Below are 24,331 nucleotides of genomic sequence, written 5' to 3'. Positions count from 1 at the left end.
TTCTAAACAAGCAGTACAAAGGGAAACTACCATACATACAGGTCCCAGGGCTCACTGCCCTAGTGTGCAAAAAGGCACAGTCCTTTCAAAATCCACCTACAATCGCCTCCAAAAATCCTGCCCAGTTTAAGCCTACCAGAATCAATGAGCTCCATTATTCTAAAACCGTGTGTTGGATTAAGCACCTTCCAGCTCGGATGTTCTGCAGATGTAAATGACACAGGTGGGCATTAAAAAAAAAAAAAATCCTGCCCCTCTCTCTGATATTTTCTATGACTGTAGTGATTTACTTTTCAACTACTCTTGAGGGTTACATTGTAGTGTTTCAGCGTCCCAAATAAGTAAGTCATGTGGTAAAGACTCCTCTCTTCCAGTCTAAAAGAGCACATATAATGCCAAAGGTTCACACCAAAACATAACCAGACCCAATTGGCTATCAGGGAAAGAAGCTACTAGTGCAGGTTGTCTCTAAAATAAGACAGAAGGTACCTCCAGGGATGGGGAGCAGGCAGAGCAGGGACCAGGCCAGTTTGAGAACTGCCCTGTGAAGGACTCGGCCCGAAGGCTGAAGTTCCTGAAGAGATGCGAAGGGCAGCTGACCTCCCTCCTGGCCTGGCAAGCTGCCCCACCGTGGGCCGGCAACAGCCTGGAGCAACCCACGGAGGCTCACAGGAGCCCCCTCCTGGTTCCAGACCCTGGCTAGTATTTCCCCCCTCCTTCTCGCTCCCTTTCCCTTTTCCCAATCCTGTGGAAGGCGAGTGGGATGGTGGGTGGAGGGCAACAGAAGGTTTCTAGTCTATGTCTCTGCGGATACCCTGCCCAAAGAATTGAACTGAGTGGGTGCTAAAAGCTGACCGCCCCCTTCTCTGGTTGCAAGGACAGCCTCAGGGCTTTTCTCCTTTCCTGGCCCAATTCTAGTTACTGCTGATTACCCATACGCGGCACAAGTGCGGCGCGAAGTCTGCGTGGTGTTTGTGTACACAAAAGTATGACTTTTGCTATGGCCAGGCAGGTGCTGGGTTGGGCAGTCTAATTTTTTTTTTTAAAGATTTTATTTATTTGACACAGAGAGAGAGCACAAGCAGGAGAAGCGGGAGGGAGAGGGAGAAGCTAGCTCCCCACCGAGCAGGGAGCCCGATGTGGAGCGGGATCCCAGGACCCTGGGAGCATGACCTGAGGCGAAGGCAGACCCTTAACCCATGGAGCCGCCCAGGCGGCCTGCACAGCCTCATTTTTAAGGTGCCCCCCCCAAACCCTTGCCCCGGACTGCCCGGGGCCGCCTCTCCGCGCCGGTCACCCTCAGTCTACGTGGCTCATAAGCAGTGCGCACGCGGGGGACGGAGCTGTCAGCAACTTCCGGGCGCCGGTGGGTTTGGGCAGGGCAGGAACTTGTCCAGTGGGTGGGAGCCGACACCCCTCTCTGGCTCCTCGGCTTGGCTCGGGTATCCATCTCCGGAGGCAGGTCCAGGAGGTGGGGAGGCGTCCGGCCGGAGTCCGGAGGAGCCGCTGAGGACCGCGCTCGCCCAGCCCACGAGTCTCGCTCAGCCCGGGCCTGGGGCTAGCGGCGCCCCGCCCCGCGCACTCGCTGTCGCGAGTCAGCGGGACGGCGCGGGCATTCATGTGACCGGGGGGCGGCGCCGAGCGGGCGGGGGAGAAGCAAACTGCGGGATCTGCGGCGGCGGAAGCACGGCCATGGCCGCACTGTACGGGGGTGTGGAGGGGTGAGTGCGGCTCAGCGGAGGGAACCCGGGAGGGGCGGCTTGGAAGCGGCAGGAGGGCGAAAGGAAGGAAGCCTATGGCCAGGCTGGCAGGCTGGTGACCTCCCACCTTAGGGGCCGGCCACTTTGGGCTTCTGAGCTGCGGGGTCTTGCGGAGGAAGGGTGTGTGCACGCGCGGCAGTGCCCGAGCGCTTTCGGGGGACTCTGCGTGTGCACGGCCACACCCGGGGCGGGGGGTCCTTTATGTTTCACGGCGGAACCACACCCCTCTCTCCCACGAACGACCCACTCCACCGTCCCCCGCTAGATCTAGAAGCTCCTCTTCCTCATTCCGCATCCCGGAGAGAGTTTAGCTGAACAGGTGTCAGGTGTGAAGTTGCTGGACTCGGGGTGGGGAGTGGGAGTGTGGTGGAAGCCGGGGACAAAGACCTTTGCCAGAGGGGTCTGGTAGCTAGAATAGCTGCCAGCCAAAGTGCTAGCCTGTCCTGATGCCTGGACACCCCTGTTCTTGTCAGCATTCCAGATCGAACCCTCTGTCATTCTGTGTCACATCTGGCCATAAGAGAGGGTGGCTCTTGTCACAGTCCAGGCACTTACTTTTGAATCTGAGATTGGTTTTACTTGTGTGGCGCGCTGACTCACAGACTCCCATGTCTTTTTTCTTTTGTTAAGGTTGATCTCCCCCATCCTGTGTCTGTTGCACTTTTTAAAAATCAGTACAGGAGCTTGCGCTTGTCCGTTATATTCATGTGTAAGATACGACCTATTTTTCTAGGTTGTCAAGAGATGCTTATGGACATTGAATCTGTTGCCTCGTGCATTAACTACCCCTTGAAACTTCTTGTCATCTTTGAGTTTGATCAGCAGGTCTTTAGTGTCCTCTTTTGATATTCGCGAGAGTTCTGATCAATGAAGAAACATACATCACACCACCACAGACCTCCCTCCAAACTACCATTTCCCCCAGTAATAAGCATTTCACCATTTGGTTGCTTAAGTAGGTGTAAACTCTGCCCTCTCTGGTCAGTGTTTCTCCCAAGGGTGTCTTGAAGAACTTGGTAGCTGGAGCTGGATCTTGAAAGGTGGCCTTTAGCTATTGTGAAAGAAGCAGAGACATGTGCCACACCCTTTAGTCACATTTACTGAGTGTTGGCCTGTGCCAGGCATGACGATGGATAAAGGATCTGGAGCTTGGCCCCGTGGAGTTTGTAGTGTAGTGAGAGGCAGACGGAAAAACAATTAAACACTCTTACCAGAATCGTAACGAGTTGTGGGGGCACTGATGTGGTTTAACTAATGGAGCTGTGGCGGTAGGCCAGGAGTCAGGGGTTTCAAGGACTAGGTGATAGAGAAGTAGGGTCTTGCAAGATAAATAGGACATCCCCGAGGAAAGCTGAGCAGGAGCAACATTTCAGTCCAGTAGCACATCAAACCAGACCACAGAAGTGGGCTTGGGAATGGGAATTGGGTTTGCCAAAGCTGTCACCATGGCCCTGGGCTCTGCTTGTGACAAGGACTGCACAAGCTTAGCTGTCCCTGCAGGTTTGTCTGAGCAAGACTGAGTGCCCCCTTGTGTTCTGTAGGGGAGGCTCACGATCCAAGGTCCTTTTACTCTCAGAGGATGGGCAGATCCTGGCAGAAGCAGATGGACTCAGCACAAACCACTGGGTAAAGACCCCACTGAGAGACCAGTGGGTTTGGTTGTGGTTTTATTCTCTGTAACTCCCATTAAGATGGTGGCTGGGGCCGAGTATAGCAGCCTATTGGGGCAACACAGGTCATGCAAGTCTGTGTAACTCCTCTTTCCCTTGATTGGGGCCAGCTAATCGGGACAGACAAGTGTGTGGAGAGGATCAACGAGATGGTGAACAGGGCCAAACTGGAAGCAGGGGTGGATCCTCTGGTCCCTCTACGAAGCTTGGTGAGTCTGGGGTAGAGCCTGGGAATCAAGGTGCAGAAACACAGACAGCCATTTTGACCAGATGAGTCTGATGACTGCAGAGTGAAAGGCCTTGAGGGCTTAGTCTCTGGTCTAGAAACATATATTCTCACCCATTCTAATGGCTTCAGTTGTCACCTACAAGCCACAAGGATGGGAAGAGCCCAGGGCTTCGGAGAGCCAGTGAGACCCTGGTTTGAATCCCAGTTTTGTCACTCAATATCTGCGAGACTCTTAGCAGGCTACTTACCTCCTCCAAGCCTGTCTCATTAGGGAAATGCAAGTAACAGTAGCTACCTCAATTGTTGGGAAAGAATAATGACGTGGTACATCCCAAAGTGCGTAGCGTAGAGCCTGACCTATGAGCACTCATTAAACGTCAGCTGTGAGTCTCCGCTCAGACGTTTCTCTCAAGCTGCTGTAGCTCCGACTACCCCCTGGCCGTAGCTTCAGTGAGAGGTTCTGCAGGCACAGTGAAGCCCCCTGTATTCCACACCAAGCTCACCTCCTCCGCTTGCTCTTCTGCCTGACTTTTCCGTTGACGGCACTGCTGACCCTCCCGCCCTCCAAACCTGGCATTATTGAATCCCCACTCTGGGTTCATTCCCAGACCAGGTTCTTCTCGCAGCCAGCAGCCTCCTGGTGGGTCATTGGGTGGCGCGGAAGGAGGACTGGAGCTGGATAAGCAGGGTATGCCCAGATGTGGAGGGTAGGGGTAGACACCAGGCAGGGAGGGGGTGGAGAAAGGAGCTGGGTCTGGGGCCCTGCCCGCTCACTCACATCCCACGCGGCCTAGGGCCTGTCCCTGAGCGGTGGGGTGCAGGAGGAAGCACTGAGGATCCTGACGGAGTTGCTGAGGGACCGATTTCCCCACCTGAGTGAAAGCTACTTAATCACCACCGACGCCGCGGGCTCCATCGCCACAGCAACACAGGATGGTGAGGACGAGGGCGGGGTGAGGTTGAGAACTGGTTTTCTTGGGAAAGCCCCTTAGTTACAGCTGGCAGAACTTGTCTCGAAATACCTGGAAGGCAGCCTCGAGCATACCCTGCCCCCTTCTCCCTGCTCTTTTTCTTGGCTTAAGTCCCTGCCAGAGCAGGGACTGGACAGAAGGTGCGAGGGCAGAACAGTATCTCAGTCAGACCTGAGCCTCCACTGCAGAGGCCGTGTGGTGAGGAGGCTGCCGGGGGGGGCAGCTGAGGGCTAAGAAGAAGACAGACAGAGCTCTGTGCGAGTGTAAGAGGCCTTCGTATCCTGAGATTGGCATTTGAATCTCCGCTCCTATTTTGTCAGCAGTACCGTCTTGGAGAAGTTATGGAACTCTTGAGTTTCAGTTCCCTCCTCTATGAAATGGAGGCAGTTGTAGTTCCAAAAGTGGTTTAGGATGTTGAATGAGTATCACTGTGTGAACAGAGTCTAGCACAATCCCTGGCTCATAATAGGCACGCAGTAAGGCAGGTAGTCACTTAGCTGGGCAAGGGGGCAGGCTCATGTTCCTCTTCGTCTCCCAGAGAAGGGCTCTGCGTAGATCGGAGCTTCTTTGAGATGCAGGCCCTCCACTTTCAGGCGGGAAACTGGCTGGGCTCAGTTTTCTCTACAAGACTGGGTGGTGATCCCGGGGCTGGTTTCTCTCCTCTTTCGTCAGTCAGAAGCTGTGTGCTCCGTGCAGGGCCTTGGCCACACTGAGCCTCCCGTGCCCTTTCCCCAGGTGGGATCGTGCTCATCTCTGGGACAGGTTCCAACTGCAGGCTCATCAACCCTGACGGCTCTGAGAGCGGCTGTGGCGGCTGGGGCCACATGATGGGGGACGAGGGCTCAGGTGAGTTCATGGCAGCTGGGCCTGGCTCTGAGGCTTAAGGCCCTGGACCCTTCCCTTCCTGCCGCTCCCCATCTTCCTCTCCCCTGCCCTTGGCCACCAACCCCTTGGGGCTCTCCGGGGACAGCTCCTGAAAAGTTGCTCTGAGTCCAGGATAATGACTTAGAGAACACAGAGATGCAGATTGCGGACTAGTGGCTGCCCTTGGTCTGCAGCAGTGATTTGTATCCAGCTTCAGATTCACGCCTCAGCATAATAGTTGTTGCCCACCTGTGTTGACTTTTGGAGTCCTTGGGGAGGAAATGACACTATGAAGGTTAAGGCCATAGATGCCAGGACATGCTGGACCAGTCTGCTAATAGGAAAGGGGCATAGAAACTCCTCCTGCATGACCTCTTTATAGGTAGCAGGTATATCTTTTCATAGGGGCCTTTGGGGCCAGCTCATGGCAGTGACCGCAATGGTCTTTGCGACAGCTGACTGACCTTGTCTTTATTTTTAGGTAGGAGCTGGTGTGACCCAGCCTCACCTCTTGTCTTCCCCCTAGCTTTCCCTTTGTGGGTTGGTCAGAGACAGTCGAAATTGGGGCATCTAATTTGCTGTAATACCCAAGCTGGTCATTACCCTGTCTAGGTCTGAGTTTCCTTATCTATGAACTCGGGGAGATTAGCCCATCTTCTTAGCCCTCTCTGCCCTCCACAGCCTACTGGATCGCACACCGAGCAGTGAAAATAGTGTTCGACTCTATTGACAACCTAGAGGCGGCTCCTCATGACATTGGCTACATCAAACAGGCGATGTTCAACTACTTCCAGGTACTTCCCCCTGCCTCTGGTAAACATGCCCCCCTGGGATGGGGCAGTGGGATACTGAGCAGGAGTGAATGTAGGAGAAGAACTGGGTGAGCCGAAGGGAAGTCAAGGTGAATGTGGGTCAGAGCTGGAGGATGGAGAAGTTCCAGGTGAGGATAGGATTCATAATGACGTGGGTGATACGTACCAAGAGGATGTCAGGCATGAGGAGTGGGCAGGCTGGGGACAGGTGGTTAGCTAGAATTCATTCTTGGGCAGCTAGGCCCTGCTGGGAGATGAAGGTAGATGCCATTTCAGGCTGGAGTGAGAAGTGCAGGGTGAGATCAGGAGGCGGTGTACTCAGAGACAGCAGGTGAAGGTTGAACAGGTGTGTCAGTGAGCTGCTTCTGGCCTGTATGGGTCAGGGAGGAGATCCTGTTACAGAGATGGGCATGGTGGGCGCCTGGGTGGCTCAGTCGGTTAAGTGTCTGCCTTCGGCTCAAGTCATGATCCCAGGGTTCTGGGATCGAGCCCCTACATCAGGCTCCCTGCTCAGCGGGAAGCCTGCTTCTCTCTCTGCCACTTTCCCCCGCTCATGCTCTCTCTCTCTGTCTGAAATAAATAAATAAAATCTTCTAATTAAAAAAAAAAGAGGTGGGCAGGGAGAGTTCTTGGGGGAAGTATAACCTCCTACCCAGGGCTTTCCTCTGTCTGGGCCATGCTTATTTGTAGTGGACTAGGAAGCAGCTGTTTTTAGCTGAACCCAAGGTAAAAGGGAAGAGGAGAAGGAATATAAGTCTATTCGATAGACCTCTCTGCACGGGAGCCACTTACATGGCTGGGGACGGGCTCAAGGAAGGAGATTAGAGATACTGGAAGGTAGGACCTGTATTTTCAAGGTTCGGGGATTAACTGATTACAGAGAAACTCTGGCCAGGGTCAAGGTGAGGAGGAGGGAGGGACCAGGAAGAGAAATCACTTTCCATAGCGGCTGCTATGGAAGGTGCAGTTAAACTACCCTGACCCAACAGATTGGTTCTAAACCCCGCTAGTAGGTCTCCCACGCCCTCTTTTAGCCTTTAGTCATTCTCACAAAGTCACTACAAGGATTAAATGAGATTGTGTGCGGAACATGCTTACCTTATGGCTGTAGGTGCTCACATTGTAGCCCCCTTCTCCCATTTTAGTGTGTACTCTGGGGAAGCGCCCATCCCTCAGGACCTGCAGAGGCCGTTTGTTAGGGTGAGAGAAGGAACTTCTGTGGTCAGAGGAGTTTGGGAGAAATGAATAGATTTCTGAAATAAACTTACACAGGGCCTTTAACTTGCTAGTTCGCACTGTGACTCTGAGAGCTGCAATGTGCAGTAGTCCTTAGATTCTTTTCGCCAAAGAAATCTTTTCAGGAGCACCTCAAAGAACTGCAGAAGGCACTTTGGTGCGTATAGATCTGTGCTGTGTGTATCCAAGCTAATCTGTAAGGGGCGATGGAATCCATGTGGGGAAAACAAAGAACTTCCCTCAAATGAGAAATCTCAAATCCTTGTGTTCTCTAGAACTTAAAAAAACAAACATTATTCTAGCTTTTCAAACACAGACATCAGGAAGATCAACTTGGGTGGGCAGACTGCACATTTTCCTTTGCTTCTGATGACTCTCTGTGCCTTTTCTGTCTCTCAGGTGCCAGATCGGCTAGGAATCCTCACCCACCTGTATAGGGACTTTGATAAATGCCGGTTTGCTGGGTTTTGCCAGAAAATTGCAGAAGGTACGGTGTTGGGGGGGGCAGGGTTTTATTTGGTTTTGTTCCCCCAAAGACTTCCCTAATTGGGGGATGGAATGGGGTTCATATGGGAACCGGAAGCTAATATCCCTTTGACCAAGTGACTTCAGTTCTTTGTACCTTGGTACTGATAGGCCTTGGGGTGGAGCCAGAAGGACATGTGGGTTGTATTGACAATTGTTTTATAGTATCTATGTTTCTCTTCTTGACAGTTGTCATGGCTTATGCAGGTTGTATGTCTGTTTCTGAGAAATTTCTGAAGCAATTGTCCTTTGGGCAAATCTGTAATTAAAAGAGATAAAAAAACAAACTAATGATACCCGAAGAGCTAGGAGATCGTAGAGAGGTTCGGCGTGGTGGGTTGTGGGTCAAGAGAAGCTAAACCGTAGGGCTTGCTTGTCTGCACAGTGCTGTTTCTCCACTGTAAGGTTCATACTCCCTTCATTTGGAGGCCCCTCTTAGATCTTGCTGGACTGAGGTCCTTTCAGAGCAGAGCTAGGGAGGGGCGGACCAACAGCAGACTGTTGGATGGGGGGTGGGGCAGGAACACCAGCCCGCTGCTCAAGTAGGGTCCGCAGAGGTGGGAGACCTTCAGGAACAGACTCGGTAACCCTGTGTAAGCTGGAGTACAGACCAGATGCCACTGTGCTTCTCTAGTGGGGGTGGCCGCTCTCCTGTGCCTGGAATGAGCCACCTTGGTACAGGACATCCCTCCTCTGCTGGGGGTACCTGGTGGGGGTGGGGCAGTAAGGATGGAGAGACCACTTTGGAGGCTTGAGGTGGGCATCCATTCCTAATTTAGATCTTTGCTAGCTATAGGTGCTCCTGTTTCTACCCTGCAACAGAGGGAATAGCAGAGGACAGGCAGCTCCCTAGGTACTCACCACTACACCCCCCCCACCCACCACAGGTGCCCAGCAGGGAGATGCCCTCTCCCGGTTTATCTTCAGGAAGGCTGGGGAGATGCTGGGCAGACACGTGGTGGCAGTGTTGCCTGAGATTGACCCGGTGAGTCGAGGTGGGAAAGGAAACCTGGATGCTGCTAGGCCAGATTTGGCTCTTTCCCCTCAGGGATGAGACTCTCCCATCAAACTCTGTAAAGGGGGCACAGTTTTAAATGAACTTAGAGTGTGAGAAAAACTCTGTATAAAGTCTCTAAAACAGAAAAGTTCTGGGGTCCAGTGCCTCCCCTCTGTGGCTGGCCCGCGGCCTGCATTTCTATAGAGTAAATTGCTTTAACGTGGTACACGTTTCCGTCCACTTCCCTCCCTTCTCTTTCCTTCCTCTGTATTGTTGCTTCACCCTTCTTCCTTTCCGTTCTCTCCCTTGGCTTTATGAATCTCCCTTTTCTTCAATCTACCTTGGCTAGAGGGAGGGTAACAGGAATCGGGTGGGCTGGTCTTAAGAAAGTACCCACTTCAGCGCTGGAGAGGTTTGGTCACCCCCAGTGTCCACTTCTCCTCTCCGCCAGGTCTTGTTCCAGGGGGAGATGGGCCTCCCCATCCTGTGTGTGGGCTCTGTGTGGAAGAGCTGGGAGCTGCTGAGGGAAGGTGAGCCTGGGGTGGGCGGTGGAGGGGGGGTATCCGGGAAAGCTGCCTGCCCTGGGGAAGAATTGGGACCTGGGCCCTGAGGCCTGGACAGGCCATAGCCCTCCGCCTTCAGTCTGCCAGGGAGCCCTTTTACTGGGTCTCACTCAGCTTCCTTGAACTCTTAAAACTATGTTCTTTTTAAATAATTTATCAGCTATGCACCATTTCTTAAAAATTGGAGAAAGATCTCCCTTGAAATGAGGGCTTCTCACCTGCATGTGGTGACATCTCTAGTCAACACAGTTGCAGCCAGAAGGAGAAAAGGTGTCTTCTTTGCCCTTGCAGCGTTGGTTCAGGTGGCTGTGTGCTTTCATTAGACATTCTGAAGTAGTTGGAGGGCCCCACTGCTTCCTTGGAGTTCCCGGCATTGGGTGCCTGGTGGCTGCAGGCTCCAGTACCCCACAGCCCTTACTGGGCGCATGTCCCGGTGCCCTGCCTGTTAGGGATTTGGCATGTGGGCCGCTCGAGGACCTGCACAGGAATGCCTCAGGGCTTGGGCCTCTCCTTTCCCTCCCTGTCTTTGTCCCACCTTCTCCTGGTCTCGACCACAGGGTGCTGGTCTACTCTCACCTCCGCCCTCTGCCCTCTGCCCTCTTTCCCTTCAGGTTTCCTTCTGGCGCTGACCCAGGGCCGAGAGATCCAGGCCCAGAACTCCTTCTCCAGCTTCACCCTGATGAAGCTGCAACACTCCTCTGCCCTAGGTGGGGCCAGCCTCGGGGCCAGGCACATCGGGCACCTCCTCCCCATGGACTACTCTGCCAATGCCGTTGCCTTCTACTCCTACACCTTCTCTTAGGGGGCTGGCCCTGGCTCCACCCCTCCAAGCCCAGTGGACATTGGGTGCTGGAAAGGAGGCTTTTTTCCTTTTTTTTTCTTTTTAAAGAAAAACACATCTGAAAGAAAATAAATGCACTTCATCCACTCCCCAATTAGATTGCGTTACCAAGCACACTTGCTGTGTACATCCTCAGTGCACCTGCCCGCAGGTATCCCAGAGAGCTCAGGAAGTATTGTAGTCTAGAATTTAAAGCCCCGTGCCCAGGTGCTTGGCCTGTGGTTTGCAATCTGCTCACCATACAGTTGGGCAGATAATTCATGTGTGCTCTCCCTCCCCATGCCCCCCAACATTAGCATACTTAAATGCCGTGCTCTGCCAGGTAACTGTGATCTCAGTTTCTCCTGTCCAAGTGAGTAATGATTCCTACCCTGCCATTTTTGCTGGAACTAAGTGTTCTCTGTGGCCGTAACCTTAGACACCTAACACCCTCTCCTCATAGTCCCAGTAGGATTTAGGAGACGTTACCATTCTGGTCTGGGAGAATTACCTCACTGGTTTTGGTACTTATAGGTAAACAGCACATTTTGCAGTTTTTCCCTTATGAAAGAGTTCTTGAGAGGTTATGAAGATGGCTGAAATCTAAGAAGGCCAATTAGACACAACAAGGTGGCCTACTTACTCCTCATGACTTCTAGCCTGGCTGTGGTTATAATATGACATTTTGCATTTGTTGTGTGAATGATGAACATCAGCGAAGAGCAAACATGATTCCTGTCCTCTGGATACTGTTAGTTTAATCAAGCCCAAAGCTTCCTGTTGTGCAGTGCATGGTGCTTGGTGAACTGAAGACAGATCTTGATCCACAATTTCTGCCTCTACAGGTGTTCAGAGTGAAAGCTGTTAGAAGGCATGGAACATGTGCATCAGTTATTCTAGATCTTGTTTTCAACTAAGATTTTTGTCTTCCTCCTCCATGAGGTGTCTGATTCAGTAGGTCAAGGAAGAGGTGGAAATGTTCATTTCTACCAAATACCTTGGGTGATTTGTGCTGCAGAGGTCCGGGATCTGCACTTGAGAGAGCTCTACCCTATATCTTTTGAGTGCTGATTAAGCCCTTGAAGAGGTCTTGGATACTTGTTTCTCAGGTCAAGTGACACTGCTTTCAGTGTAGAACAGAGTGGCAGTGGCTCTCCTCCCATCACCCTAGCCCCCACACAAGCTGGGGTTTTGAGCAATAAGAACTCAAGCCAAGTTCCTTCTGGGGAGACAGCCAGGCGTCTTCACATCTGTGGTCCAAACCACTAGGGGCCAGCTCTCAGCAAGTCCCATACATCTTCTGATAAAAAGCTTGCAAAGAGGAGAAAGACATAGAGGAAGTGTCTTTCCTATATCTCACAGTCCAAAGAACACATTCATGTGCAGGGAGCTTCAGAGAAGTTGTGTGTGTATGTGCGTTAAGATTGATTGATTGGTTTTAGAGAGCGCACGAGCGGGAGGGGCAGAGGGAGAATCTCAGGCAGACTTCATGCTGAGTGCAGGGCCCGATGTGGGGCTTGGTCTCATGACCCTGAGATCACAACCTGAGCCAAAACCAAGAGTTGGGCACCTAACACGACTGCGCCACCCAGTTGCCCCTGGAGTTTTTTACATGCTCTTGGGACCAAGAACAAGCAGTATTTTGGATTTAGAATCTAAAATCTCACTGGTGGAGAGTTGATATTCTTCAAGAATATGGCCATCTCTCTTCGTTACCATTGTCTAGGCTCTACTATTCCAGTGGGAGAGCCAAGCAAGGAGCACATCTTGATTGATTTTGTTAGTCCTAGTACATAAATATTGAGTAAATGTTAATTGAAAAAAAAAAAGGCAATGGGGCGTCTGGGTGGCTCAGTTGGCTGAGAGTCCAACTTGTGATTTCGGTTCAGGTCATGATCTCAGGGTTATGGGATTGAGCCCTGCATCCGGGCTTCACGCTCAGCTGGAAGTCAGCTTGGGATTCTCTCTCCCTCTGTCCCTCCCCCATCTTGCATGCACACTCTTTCTCTCTCATAAATAAATCTTAAAAAAAAAAAAGACAATATTAAATTGTATACAAGGTCCAATGTGTTCCTGGTTCCTTTGGCCAGAGATGTGACGAAGTGCCTTATTTTCCAGTTAGGAAGGCTCTGTTACCAGAGGTTGCAGGGCAGAAAGTCATAAGTCATTTTTGATGAGTTTCTCCCCCTTTCATTTAAACTTGCAATCTCCTTCCTTAATAACAGGAGCAATTAATAGGATTCCATACTATCAAGGCCTTGGAGATGAGCCTGTAACAGCCTTGTGACAAGGCAAGAGCTTAGAACAAGAACTGGACTCAAATGAAGCCAATGCTGCTTTAACCTACCTGTGTGATTTCATGACCAGCACAGCCTCCTCTGTCGCGTTCATTCAGCAAACCCTGAATGTCTTATGGCTGTGATGGGTGCTCTGAGGATTTAAAATGAGTACACCCTTACGCCTTATACCAACTGAGAAGTTGGCAAGAATTTATGGAACTGCATGTTTACAGTATCTGCTTTTCTGTAGTAATGTATTCTACCTCAAGTAAGTTTAATGAAATGTTTTAAATGAATGAATACAACATTCACATCTTCAAGGATGTGAATAGCTCAGGCCCTGTGTATACATAACTATAGTATCTCAGAAAGCTATACACAGGCAAGTCTGCTCAGATCTTCATCCCCACCCCCCCTCAGTTTAGGAAGGCAGCAAAGAAATAACTGCACTCAAAGTAAAACCCAGAGGCTATGGTCTGGTCCCATGATCTTTTGCCACATGATAAAGCCCCTCGGAGAATCACTGGGAGGTTCAAGCTAGGTGTAAACTGAGGAACTGTGAATTACCAAACACCCCGACAACAGAACAGACGATGTCTGCGTGTACTAGCCCGGGTACCTAGGACAGTGCTTGGTCCCTGGCAGGCTCTCAAACTTGAGTAGTTGAAAGGCAGATTCAGAACCTTTCCTTGTTTTCTAGATAGGAGTCAGCTTTCCCCCGAGGCAGGAAGGTAACAGCTATCCAATTTCCTTTTCAGTCCAAGGATTTCCTGTTACTACCTTTGTTCAAAGCTGTACACATTACAGCACGTTACTGCCTCTACGTATTAAGCACCTTCCCTGTGCCAGGCAATATTTTGAAATTAACTTCAGTCTAATTTTCACAGCAGTCCTAGGAGGGAAGTGTCGTGTCTTTATAAACTAAGGCGCAGGCTGAAGGCACTAAGAAAGTGCTGGAGGTGGGATTCGCTCAGGTCTGCGACTTCCAAATCCAATGCTTCTACTACTTTATAACACTATTTAGAATGGAAAATGATGCAACTAAAACCATGGTCCATCTTGAGACAGAAATCTCACAAGGGGCACCTGGGTGGCCCAGTAGGTTAAGTGTCTCTTGGTTTTGGCTCAGGTCATGATCTCTGGGTTGTGAGATCAAGCCCTGCGTCAGGCTCCGCACTCAGCCCGGAGTCTGCTTGAGATTCTCTCTCCCTCTGCCCCCCGCAAATAAATCAATCTTTTTTTTTTTATCTCTCACAAATGCACACCACACATACATTCCCTGTACGATGATATATAATCACCCAACCTTAGGAAAAACAGTACCACTGCCAGCAAGTAAATGCATTTTATTCTCGTTTTATTGAGATTTTTCCACAGCTGCCATTTGGTTTGTATAGCAAAATTTTTAAAAAGTAACTTTTCCCCCATTTTTGATATTTTTATGAAAATCATTTTCTTCGATTTTAAAGCCCTGCCCCTCCCCCAAAGACATATTAATAACTACCACATAATGTGTACTTAGAGGAGAGAAAAGGAACAAAAACAGCTCTTAAACACTTGTGAAACAGGGATCAAAGGCGAAAGTCAAGACGTAGGCCCGCTGGAGGTGTGAAGCTGCTGCAAGGCACCCATCCGCACTCTACCATCCACACCAGCAGATGGGTAAGTCACACACAGACCCTCAGGGGCTTCTCGTTCCTCAGGCTGCACTCCCTTTCTCCTCTCGACCTCCTCTGCTGGCTGTCCTTCTCTCCAGATCCGTCCAACAAAGGCAGCACAATCTTTAATACACATTCAACTTTGTAACGGAGACAATACTGTATTCAGAAAGTTTGGCGATTCCCCTCCATCCAGTTCGGGAGGATAAAATATCCAACAGAGTACAGATGGTTTTGCTTTTGTGTCCACTCAAAACACACTCATTAAATTATCAGATGCTTCAAAAGTCCTGATGTGTAGACAGCACAAAAGTTCCTTATAAAAAAGAAGTTGCAAAGTTATAAAAATTTCTGCAGCAGTTTAGGCTCCTCGTGTGGAGGTCCTGATGGCAAAGCTGGTTCTGATAAGCAGTTCACGTGATACACGCAGCAGCTTGCCCAGGAGTCCTGTGCTCTGAGGGTTCTATTTAGACCACAGGAGGCTGAAATCCAAGTTTACAAGATTCCCTGCTGACAAAATGTGGCATATCCATCAATGGAATACTACTGAGTGCTCTCAAAGAACAAACTACCAACACAAGTTAGGCCTCATGGATAAAACTCAAGAATATGCTAAGGGAAAAAGCTAGCTACAAGAGACCACAGTTTGTAGGATTCCATTGATGTGATGCCCAGAAAAGGCAAATTTGTAGAGACAGATAAGTGTGGTTGCCCAGAGCTGGGAACAGGATTATCATGTAAATGGACATGAACGATCTCATGGGGTGGGATGGAAAACATCTAAAACTGAGTATGGTTATGGCCTCACCTTTCAGGAAACTTACTAAAATAACTGAAATGTACACTTGAAATGGGTGAATTTTATATGTAAAATAAGCCTTAATAGTTGTTCAAAAAAAAAATCCCTGCATTAAACATTTCTGAAGGCTCAATTAATAGAGCAGGATTATCACTTAGTGTCGAGTTACATGGGAAAACACTGTACTGTTTTCTAGTAAATAGCTTAGAGTTTCCCAATGCCCACCAGAACTGGGTCAATCCTCCTGTTTTCTCCACTCATTTCCCAAACGAATGCATCATGTCCCGGGAGAGGGGCTGGGGATACACAGTCTTCCCCAGTAGGTGGCCGTCCCCAAATCTTGGTCAAATTTGTGAGGTGTGTGCTCGTCCCCATACCTAAACGTCACCTAAACCAAGAACCATTATTAACCTGTGATGCTGGGACCCTTATCGAAGAACACCTGTCCTCTCCGATCACAGCAGGGTCGATTCTGGGGCACCTGATGTTTCTACACGGGGTCTGCAGCCGCACTAACACGAGAGGATTCAGTCAACGGTTTCCTTTGGCTCCTTCACACAACGTTCCTCTCTGACATACACTTGCCAGAGTATTGTAATGACCTCCTTACTCCCTAGCCTCTCCAAAATCATGACAAAACTGACACTAGGACAATACACAATCTAAAAAATGCTGCGTAGTAGTTCACTAAAGCATTTTTTAAGCCATAGTTAGCATTATAACCTTAATTAGAGACTCCAGCTGTTTTGACTTTGAAAACTAAAGGTGCTGCAAAAGTCCAGCCCCTGCCTTACAGTCTGTTTTGGTTTGACCTTGCTTGACCCCGAGAGTCCACTGCCACAGTCAGAACGCGCACAGCCCCACAGCTGCAGGTGCTCAGGCCTGGGCGGTAGCTGTCAAGTTTTCTGCTGCCGTTCAAAGACCTGGAGAAACTGTAAAGGCATTTCCTTGACTTGTGTTTTTCTCTTGAAGAGCCAAGAGAAAATAGTTTTCATCTTGGAGTTTTAGAGTCCAACAATCACAAAACTCAGAAACCAGTCACTGATGATCCTACACTGGGCCCAGCCAGAACTGGCACTCACTGCAAACACACACTATTGCTCTACACATTCTCAAGCTTCCAGTTGCCGATGGAACAAGTTTAAACAGAGTTAGTGGCTCAAATTCAACATCAAAATAACCACTTATAAATACCTGCCTCGCCCTTAAAGGGTCAAGGTGCCGGCGGGCATGCACCCAGATCGGTTCCTACGAGGAAAGGTCAGAGACAGGGGCCCCCAGCCTTTCCCCAGTGAAGGTCCAACAAGACCCGCACGCATTTTCTAGTAAGGAGCTGGCAAACTCTCTAGCTGAGCCTATGATCTGGGTGACAGTTGTGCTCCCGCCTCACAACACACAAGTGATGGAGAAAAGAGCTAGGATATGGAGAAAAACTGCAGCACAAGCTGACTGGCTAAGAAAAGGGTTGTGCTGCTAGCCGCTTCCTGCTCCTGGAGTCCGCAGACTCTCGTGTCTGAATGGGACTGGGAAGTCCAGCCCTCAGGTTCCACTGCTCATCTGGCAGGAAGCTCTCTCACTCCTGACCGAATCTGCCTTGTGAAACCATGCTAAAGACCGACATCCAAAACTGAACCCCACAGCAAACAGACAAGCCCTTTGCACTGCTCCCAACATCTCAGCCTATCCTGGTCAGGACAGCAAGCTTCTTTCAGGATAAAGAAACGGCTCCATCCGGATCCCTACAGGACTTTCCAGACTGGGAGCCACACTAGAATCCACTGTTTCTTTCTGAGAAGCCCATGCTCTAGAAAATGGCTCTTTCTGCAGTCTCAATATATTCCCTGCAGCCTTCAGGACTCTGAGCTTGGACAAGGTAATGGAGACTGAAGGAGGAAATGGAGCCCTGGGACACACAGACGTCTCTATTCCTGCACTTCCAAGGCCCTCTCCCTATTAGAGGCAACGACCCCAGTTGAAAGCTGAAGCTGCAATAAAGAAGGTTCTTTATTCATAGCCCTCCCTGGAAACAAGTTAAATGTTCCAGTCTCTTGAGGTAGAGGCTTTGGGAATTAATGTGCACGCCTGGCAATACAAGTTCCTTACGCTACTCTCCTCTGACATGTGACCTAACGGGGAAGGCCATTCTTTAAATGATGCCATCCTATAGACTCAAATGAGGAAAAGATGTGGGTTCGTATTTTAAATCTGACATTAGCCTGTTGCTGTTCAGAAAGTCAACAAGGGGAACACCTAAGAAAAGGGAGAAATTCCTAAGCTTTCTAGACACTGGTCCTTTCCTTCCAACCTCTGTCCCATATCCACATACTGAATTTACACAGACTTTATTTCATTACGTGGTCTTTTCCTGATAGGCCTGTCACACAACACAGTAGCAGTCATACAGAAGCCGCTGTCCCCCTCAGGCCTCTGCAAGTCCTCGTCCTAGGAGAACGGCCAGGACGACACATGTTCTCCTTTAGACCTGACTCTGCCACCTACATCTTCATCACACAAAGGCAGCTTCTGGTGCCCAGTTTAACCCCTTATGAGTATCAACAAAAAAACCTCTGTGGTTTATAGTCAGGAAAAACAAAACGAATATACCCAAAGAGCCCAACCTAGAGAACTCGTAAAGCTGGGTATGTGGGAACAGCAAAATTTTATAATTGCTGAAACTGTCCCACTGGGTCACATGGTCACATGGGTCAAGCAAGACCTACTCTCCCAGGCTTTTTTTTTTAGTTCTTTTGCATAAATCTGTAAGGTGGGGAGAAGCATCCAAATTGTGAACTGAGCTTCTCACTGGTGTCCTGAAAAATATGTTTATGTGGGAAAAATTATTGGGAATAATTTCTAAGAGAAGATACCAGGAGGACCAAGTCTTCATGGTACTGGCAAAAAACTGCCAAAATACTCTTAAGACACAATGAACAGAATTCAAGGTTGACTACTCCAGACTGAAGCTGAGGGTCAGCACAGCATACCTCTCCTTCCCCTCTGGTAACAGTATCTCTTCTTAAAAACAGTAGGGTTGGGGTGGAAAGGAGATAGGGGACTAGATGCCATGAGGGACAAAGTGATAAACCCACCCTAGAGCTCTTTTACCTCATAAATAATGAAAAATGAGTTTGATGGTAGCTGTAAGCAGAGACTTAAGAACAAGCCAGCAGTGACTGACCCAAATGACAACCACTAGCACAGCCCACCCCTGCTGGTTTACAACCTTCATTAACCATCAAAAGAGTTACCATAAACCAGTCCTTGAAGTCTGTGTTTTCTTGAATGGGGTTCCAGGCAAGGAGACGTGGGCTTGGCAGGCCATGGTAATCTGCTTTATCACAGGAAAGCCCTGGGGGTCAGGGGAGCTGGGCTGTGAACCCTGATTTGCAACACCCCCTTCTTCCATTTGTCCCTCTTCTCATCCAGCTTAACAGACTCGATAATTCTCCAGGTGTTCACTGCCCTTGGTAAGTGTACAGTAGGGTGAGAAGGGCATTCTTAAACACCCAGATTTTCTTGGTCAGCTTATTTTGTTTAAACACACACAGCAGAACAAAAGACTGCAATTTCCTTAACTCAAAAAGCTAATCATCATCATCATCATCATCATCATCATAGGAAACTGCTCCAAACCAAAGTCAGTAGAACAAAAGAAAAATACTCAGAGACTCAGAGGCTTGTAGAGTAAGACTGAGCAAATTAGTTACTCCAGTCACAGTGTCAAGTTAAACCACTATCCCCCTTCCCCACTGTGCACCCCTCACCCACCCCACCCCCTTCTTCAGCTCCGCCTCTTTGTGCAGCACTGTCCCCAGGTGTGGGGACATACAAGTTCTCCTCAAAGCTTTCTGTCAGCTCAATACTTCACTCCTGGAATAAATTCCTTGGCATCCGGATTCAGATTACTTTTGCTCTGAAATAAGAACCAAGAGATAATAAATCCCACTTTAAAAGTTGTTTTCTCCCTGCTTCCACTATTACCAGTACCTTCCTCTCAGCCACCAAGAAGGAAAAAAGCTCCGGCTGCTATTGCTGGGCAGCTCTCAATGGCTCCTGACATACTAAGCCTTAACCAACCTCATTTTCTCCTCCTGCTTTAGACTCCTGTTCTCTTCATGATGCTTTCATTAGAGACTTGCAAGTTTGACTGCAAAAATAATTGTTCAGTTCACTGAGTACCTTAACTCGAAAATCCGAGTATTCCACCAAAGCAGTTTGGTGACCACCATCCCTTTATTTTCCACCTCGCTGTAGTCTCTTTGGTTATCTACCCTCTTGTGAACGTCCAAAACCTGAGAAAACCGCAGGGCACAGTCCTTTGGAACGTGAGTTCTGTGAGAACTAAGTCACTCACAGAGATCTGACTGTAAGTAAACATGAAAGGCAGGAAATTGGTTTATCCAGTCTTTTAATTTTAAGTGGAAAATGGCCTCTTAGGAGTATGTTCCTTCCAAAACTGCATCATTCAAAACTATAAATATAGATTTGAGGAATAGTAAAAGGAAAGAACAACAGCAAGTGATCATTTGAAACCAAACCTCTTCTGTGTTCAAATTCTTATCCTTAATCCCAGTTCTACTTTCAAAGCCCCCTGGGGGAAATGAAAGCCGGAGATGCTGCCACAAGAATGTTTTCACAATGCTGTGTGTGGTGCAACGTGTCTCCAATGCACCCTCTTATCAAAGCCCATGGGATGATGGGTGAAGAGACAGGGGCCAGAGACTTGCCCAAGGTGGCAGGGCCAGAAAAAAAGTCTGTCACTCCAAATCCCACAGTCTTTTCACTATGTCTCCTGTGCAATTACGTAGGGCTCTTACCAAAATATCTTCAGAATCGTGACCATCGCTGATGGACAGTCCATTTAACTGCTGCTGCAACTGTCCCATGGCCTGCGGCAGGTCCCGGGAGGGGATGAACCAGTCCTGGTCTTCTTCATCCAGCATCTCCTGGAAGCAGCGGTCTAAGAAGTCTTGCTCCTGCAGCTCCTCCTCCACCTAGCAAGCCAAGGTGAGGAGCTCACACTTACCGTCCCAGTACGACTCACCCCTCCCAGTGTTCTACCTCTCTCTTTTGGAGGGTATTGGTCGGCAGTTGAGAATGATCTTGTCTACTAAGAATTAAGATGCTTCGAATGACTGGCTAGAGAAAATACAAGTTTTAGTTTTTCAACCAAATTCCATCAACAATAAGACTAAGGAAACAGTATTCAGAAGAGCAGAAAGTCCAGGCCTTCACATCTCTTCCGACATCTCTGTGTGACACAGACATGTTCCATCCATCCAGATGGCACTTACAGAGAATCACTTTAAAGCTCGAGACTCTTTTCTCAGTCTTGTTAAGCAACTCTTCTTAAATTTCCCACTTTACAAGTATGAAAAAGGTACAGGAGTTATATAACTAGACCACTACCTGGATAGTGGAGATTAAATCAAAACCAACTCTCAGCTTCTGGCCCTCTTTTCTGGTAATGAGGCCCCTAAAGGAGAAAAATACTTTCAGAACCTTAGAAAGAGATAAAGAACACTTTTCGGCAAACCAACAGAAAATGATGTCATCAATGTAGGTATCCTTTCAAAACAAGGAAAAATATGAGTATTTAAACAACTTGTATTTCTTAAAGATGGCCCTAAACTAAAGCACTATGTATCTAGGATATTTTACACCTCTTTGCAGACATCATTAACTCTTAATAAAGAGAACGGTCCAGTCTGCAGATTAAGTGTGGTTTTAACAGGCCCTGGGCTTCACATTTGGCCATCCCTTTCCTGCGGGCTAGTGGCAACTGATTCCTAGCTCACTAGCACCACCATCAGAGGGGAAGTCAAGCAAAAATAATCACCCAAACTAGCCCATACACTTATTCATGAATTCAAAAGTCATCAGTAGCACAAGACGTAAAAATAGTCTTCAACATTACAATTAGCCACACTGATCTCAAGTAAATTAGATAATTACAAAGTACTTAAAGTAACAACCACCACAAAATATTTCCAAGCCGTAAGATCTAACATGACTGTTCAAGATCTGCCTTGCCTCTACCCGAGAGCATGACAGCGTGCTCCTCCTTAGTAAATCTACCCTCATCCATTGGTACACAAAAATGGTTACCTGGGCACAGGGATGTGACTGCAAGCGTGATCTATGTGCTAGTCCCAAAATCATGACACAGTGAGCTGACTGGGGGCGGGGGGAACTGCTGGCTGCCCCACTAAACTTGTTTCCTTGTTCCCAGAGCACCAGGCTGTTCAGTTAAAACCGCATTTCCTGTCTCCCATGCTGGCGATGGCCACGTAACTATTCATCATGTAATGTTTTCCCGAAGGGATGTGAACACTTTGGCATCACCTGGTCAAAAGGAGGTCCCTTCCTTGGCCTTTACCTCTCCCCCTTTCACAGTGGCTGGACTTCCAGTTATCCTTCAGCTACTCAGCTGATCAATGCCCTGGCCAGGCCGGAGCAACACCATCGGAGAAGCATGTGGTCGCAGAATCACTGTCTACCTAGAATGCCTACCTTGAGCTATTAATGTCACAGGGATACAAGACAATGGATTACTGCTGAGTCTTTGTTCAAACAGTCTAGCCTTTCCCCACCTAACACACTTCTCCATCTCAGACATACGTTCTACCAGTGCCTGCGTCCCCACGTGGGGAGCATGTCAGGCTGGCCCGTCTGCACACAGCTTCTGTCCCCCAGAAGTCTATACCACATCACCATGGCATGAGATCTCCTTGCAATCAATGTGTGGAAAAGTATCAGTATCTTCCTCCGAAGTACCATACTCTGGTGTCTTACCAGCTGAAGAGGCTTCTTGGTGAGCCCAGACCAGGCCTCCATGCATTTTTAAATTCTTCTCAAGCTGATAAACCCATTTCTTTTGTTATAGATGAATGGTAAAATATTATAGCTGTTCAGTTACATGCATCTTAGCCTTCCACTTCTTTCTTTACCTGTCTGTTGAAATCTTCTTCGTTCTCCATCCACATGTACTCTGCAAATGGGTTTTCCTTCTCATCGTGCCCATTTAATCCCTGATCTTCCTTGGATTTTACATTAGGTGATGTATTTGCTACACTGGATCCATTCATTATGACAGAACCTAAACAGAAGCAAAAGAAAGGATCAAGGGAATGAAAACCTAGAACATCCAGATTCTTCCAGAAGCTTCTGAGGTTCTAAGTCAAAGTTATTACCTATAGATGAACAGAAACTATTAGTCTGTAACTGTTAGAAAACTAACCATATTCTGCAGTTATCAACTATACAGATGTAGAATTCTTAAAGAGTTAAAAGAAAAAAAATGTCTAGGCTCAGTTAGCCTTTCTAGGCAAGTGGGGAGGGGGAGATCTTTTCAAGTCCATTTTTTGCAGGTTCTAGAACCTAATCAAGGTCACAGCTTCCTTAATGTTTAAATAGGTAGAGGAAATGCATTTTTTTTTAAAGATTTTATTTATTTGACAGAGAGAGACAACGAGAGAGGGAACACAAGCAGGGGGAGTGGGAGAGGGAGAAGAGGCTTCCCACTGAGCAGGGAGCCCGACGTGGGATTGGATCCCAGGACTCTGGGATCATGACCTAAGCCAAAGGCAGATGCTTAACAACTGAGCCACCCAGGCGCCCGGAGAAAATGCATTCTTAATGAACACTGTGAATGACTACGCCGTATTCTGATTCTCAAGCTGTTTTTCTGTAAAACATATTTCAAAAAATAATACATGCTCACTGTATTGATAAACAAAAAGGAGAAAATTAAGGTTACCAGAGTTAACCAACTATCCAGAGTTAAAAACTATTAACAAGGTAGTGCACATAACCTTTCTGACTTCCCCTATGTGTATGCAGACACATAGACACACACACATATCCCCCAAGCATCCATCCTTAGAGTAACAGCACAATGCTCTATCATTTGCCTTTTCTCATTTCTGTGTTAATACCACCAAATTGTCTTTTGGGGTATTTCCAGTGTTTCCATGTTATAAAGGTTAGATGAACTTCTTGTGTTCATCTTTTTCGATGTTTTCCTTAGGATAACCCCAGAAACTGAACTGCTATATTGGAAACTATGTTTGCCTTTTTTAAGGCTCTTGATTTATTGCCACACTGCCATGAGAATTTAAATTCCCACCAGTAGGATATCAGTGCCTTTTCCTCTGCACTGAGTATTATTATTTTATAAACCACTGCCAATCTCTTAAGAGAAAAATTGTCATTTATGGTTTACATTTACATTTCTGTGATTTTTTTACCGAGACTGAATATTTTGAGATATACTTACCGGTCATTGGAGTTCTTATTTTGTCATTTTTCTGCTCAAGTATTTTCACCATTTTTCTATCAGGGTATGTGTCTTTTATCTGCTATAAGGACTTTTATTATATTTGTCATAATTTTTATTTTTCATTAAAGAACTTATAAATTAAAAATACTATATTTGTTTTGTTTGCTTAATTTTTTGGTGGCAGTTTTTGCTGGCCTTAATTTCTGTCTATGTCTTGTGTGAGTGTTTGCCTATGGCTTTTTAAAGTACATACATATATTTTTAATTGCTTACATTTGGCTTCCAAATCCACACTGATGTGTTTGCTGTCATCTGGAATGTGTCTTTTTTCTGTTCTTTATTTAAATCTTAACCATTCTTCAAAAATCATTGCAGTCTTTACTCACTGCTTCCCTCCTCTACCTTCCCGTACCTTGTGAGCTCGGAGTTCATACTACTTAACTATTGTTTCATATGCATAATTTTTCTCTTTCCAATTAGATTCTCAATTTGTGAAATCAAGATGGAGGTTTATAATCTCAATCTCAACTCCATCTCCTCCCCCATCCTCCTTGAGGCATCTTTAAGTTTTCTTTAACAATTTTTTTCCTCACTCATTTCCATCGTGGCAACAATCATGAAAAAGTCTTTCTCTGCTTCTGGGTACACTAAAAAATCTAATCTTAAAAGACAAGGGAGAATTGTGATGAGTAAAAAATTAGATGAAAAATCAACTCATTGATATTTCAAAAAGAATTTCATTTATGACAGAAACCATTTAATTCACTGCCGGTTTAAGTAGGGCACCTAGTATAAAACATATTGGTTTAACACATTTTAAATAGAGACAAAAGAAATCAATGATTATTCCAAACACTGCTATATAAT

General features: G+C 47.7%; 2 protein-coding genes across 7 annotated transcripts in view; one reads left to right on the top strand and one right to left on the bottom strand.

Moving 5' to 3' along the window:
• The first annotated feature begins 1,361 nt into the window (after nt 1–1,361).
• On the top strand, nt 1,362–10,562 carry NAGK (N-acetylglucosamine kinase). 3 transcript variants are annotated; one of them, XM_028116345.2, is made up of 10 exons: nt 1,366–1,721; nt 3,302–3,386; nt 3,541–3,639; nt 4,454–4,595; nt 5,366–5,476; nt 6,176–6,288; nt 7,942–8,029; nt 8,955–9,052; nt 9,516–9,594; nt 10,239–10,562. In XM_028116345.2, exons 1-10 carry the CDS (start codon nt 1,693–1,695, stop codon nt 10,427–10,429), a joined length of 1,035 nt encoding a protein of 344 aa, XP_027972146.1. In that variant the 5' UTR covers nt 1,366–1,692; the 3' UTR covers nt 10,430–10,562. The 3 variants fall into 3 exon arrangements, with proteins under 3 accessions (XP_087882592.1, XP_027972145.1, XP_027972146.1); XM_028116344.2 differs by lacking the exon at nt 8,955–9,052 and having other exon boundaries at nt 1,363–1,721; XM_088026466.1 differs by lacking the exons at nt 3,302–3,386; nt 8,955–9,052 and having other exon boundaries at nt 1,362–1,721.
• Nucleotides 10,563–14,066: 3,504 nt separating this feature from the next.
• PAIP2B (poly(A) binding protein interacting protein 2B) overlaps nt 14,067–24,331 on the bottom strand; it is a 31,369-nt gene continuing 21,104 nt past the window's right edge. The window contains exons 1-4 of one of the 4 annotated variants that reach the window (XM_028116321.1): nt 22,134–22,278; nt 20,593–20,659; nt 20,001–20,177; nt 14,067–14,700 (exon numbers count right to left, since the gene is read on the bottom strand). In XM_028116321.1, coding sequence (XP_027972122.1) covers nt 14,635–14,700; nt 20,001–20,177; nt 20,593–20,659; nt 22,134–22,207 — 384 coding nt within the window. In that variant the 5' untranslated portion in view covers nt 22,208–22,278 and the 3' untranslated portion in view covers nt 14,067–14,634. Of the gene's footprint in view, nt 14,701–18,961; nt 19,097–20,000; nt 20,178–20,592; nt 20,660–22,133; nt 22,283–24,331 lie in introns of those variants that run through there. The other 3 variants (XM_028116323.2, XM_028116322.1, XM_028116324.2) reach the window with 3 other exon arrangements.

Source organism: Eumetopias jubatus, unplaced genomic scaffold (assembly GCF_037043125.1).
Source record: "Eumetopias jubatus isolate StellerSeaLion01/CBP00866 unplaced genomic scaffold, mEumJub1_p1.0 scaffold_9, whole genome shotgun sequence".
NCBI classification, from domain to species: Eukaryota; Metazoa; Chordata; class Mammalia; order Carnivora; family Otariidae; genus Eumetopias; species Eumetopias jubatus.
This window is presented reverse-complemented; position numbering and strand designations above follow the sequence as displayed.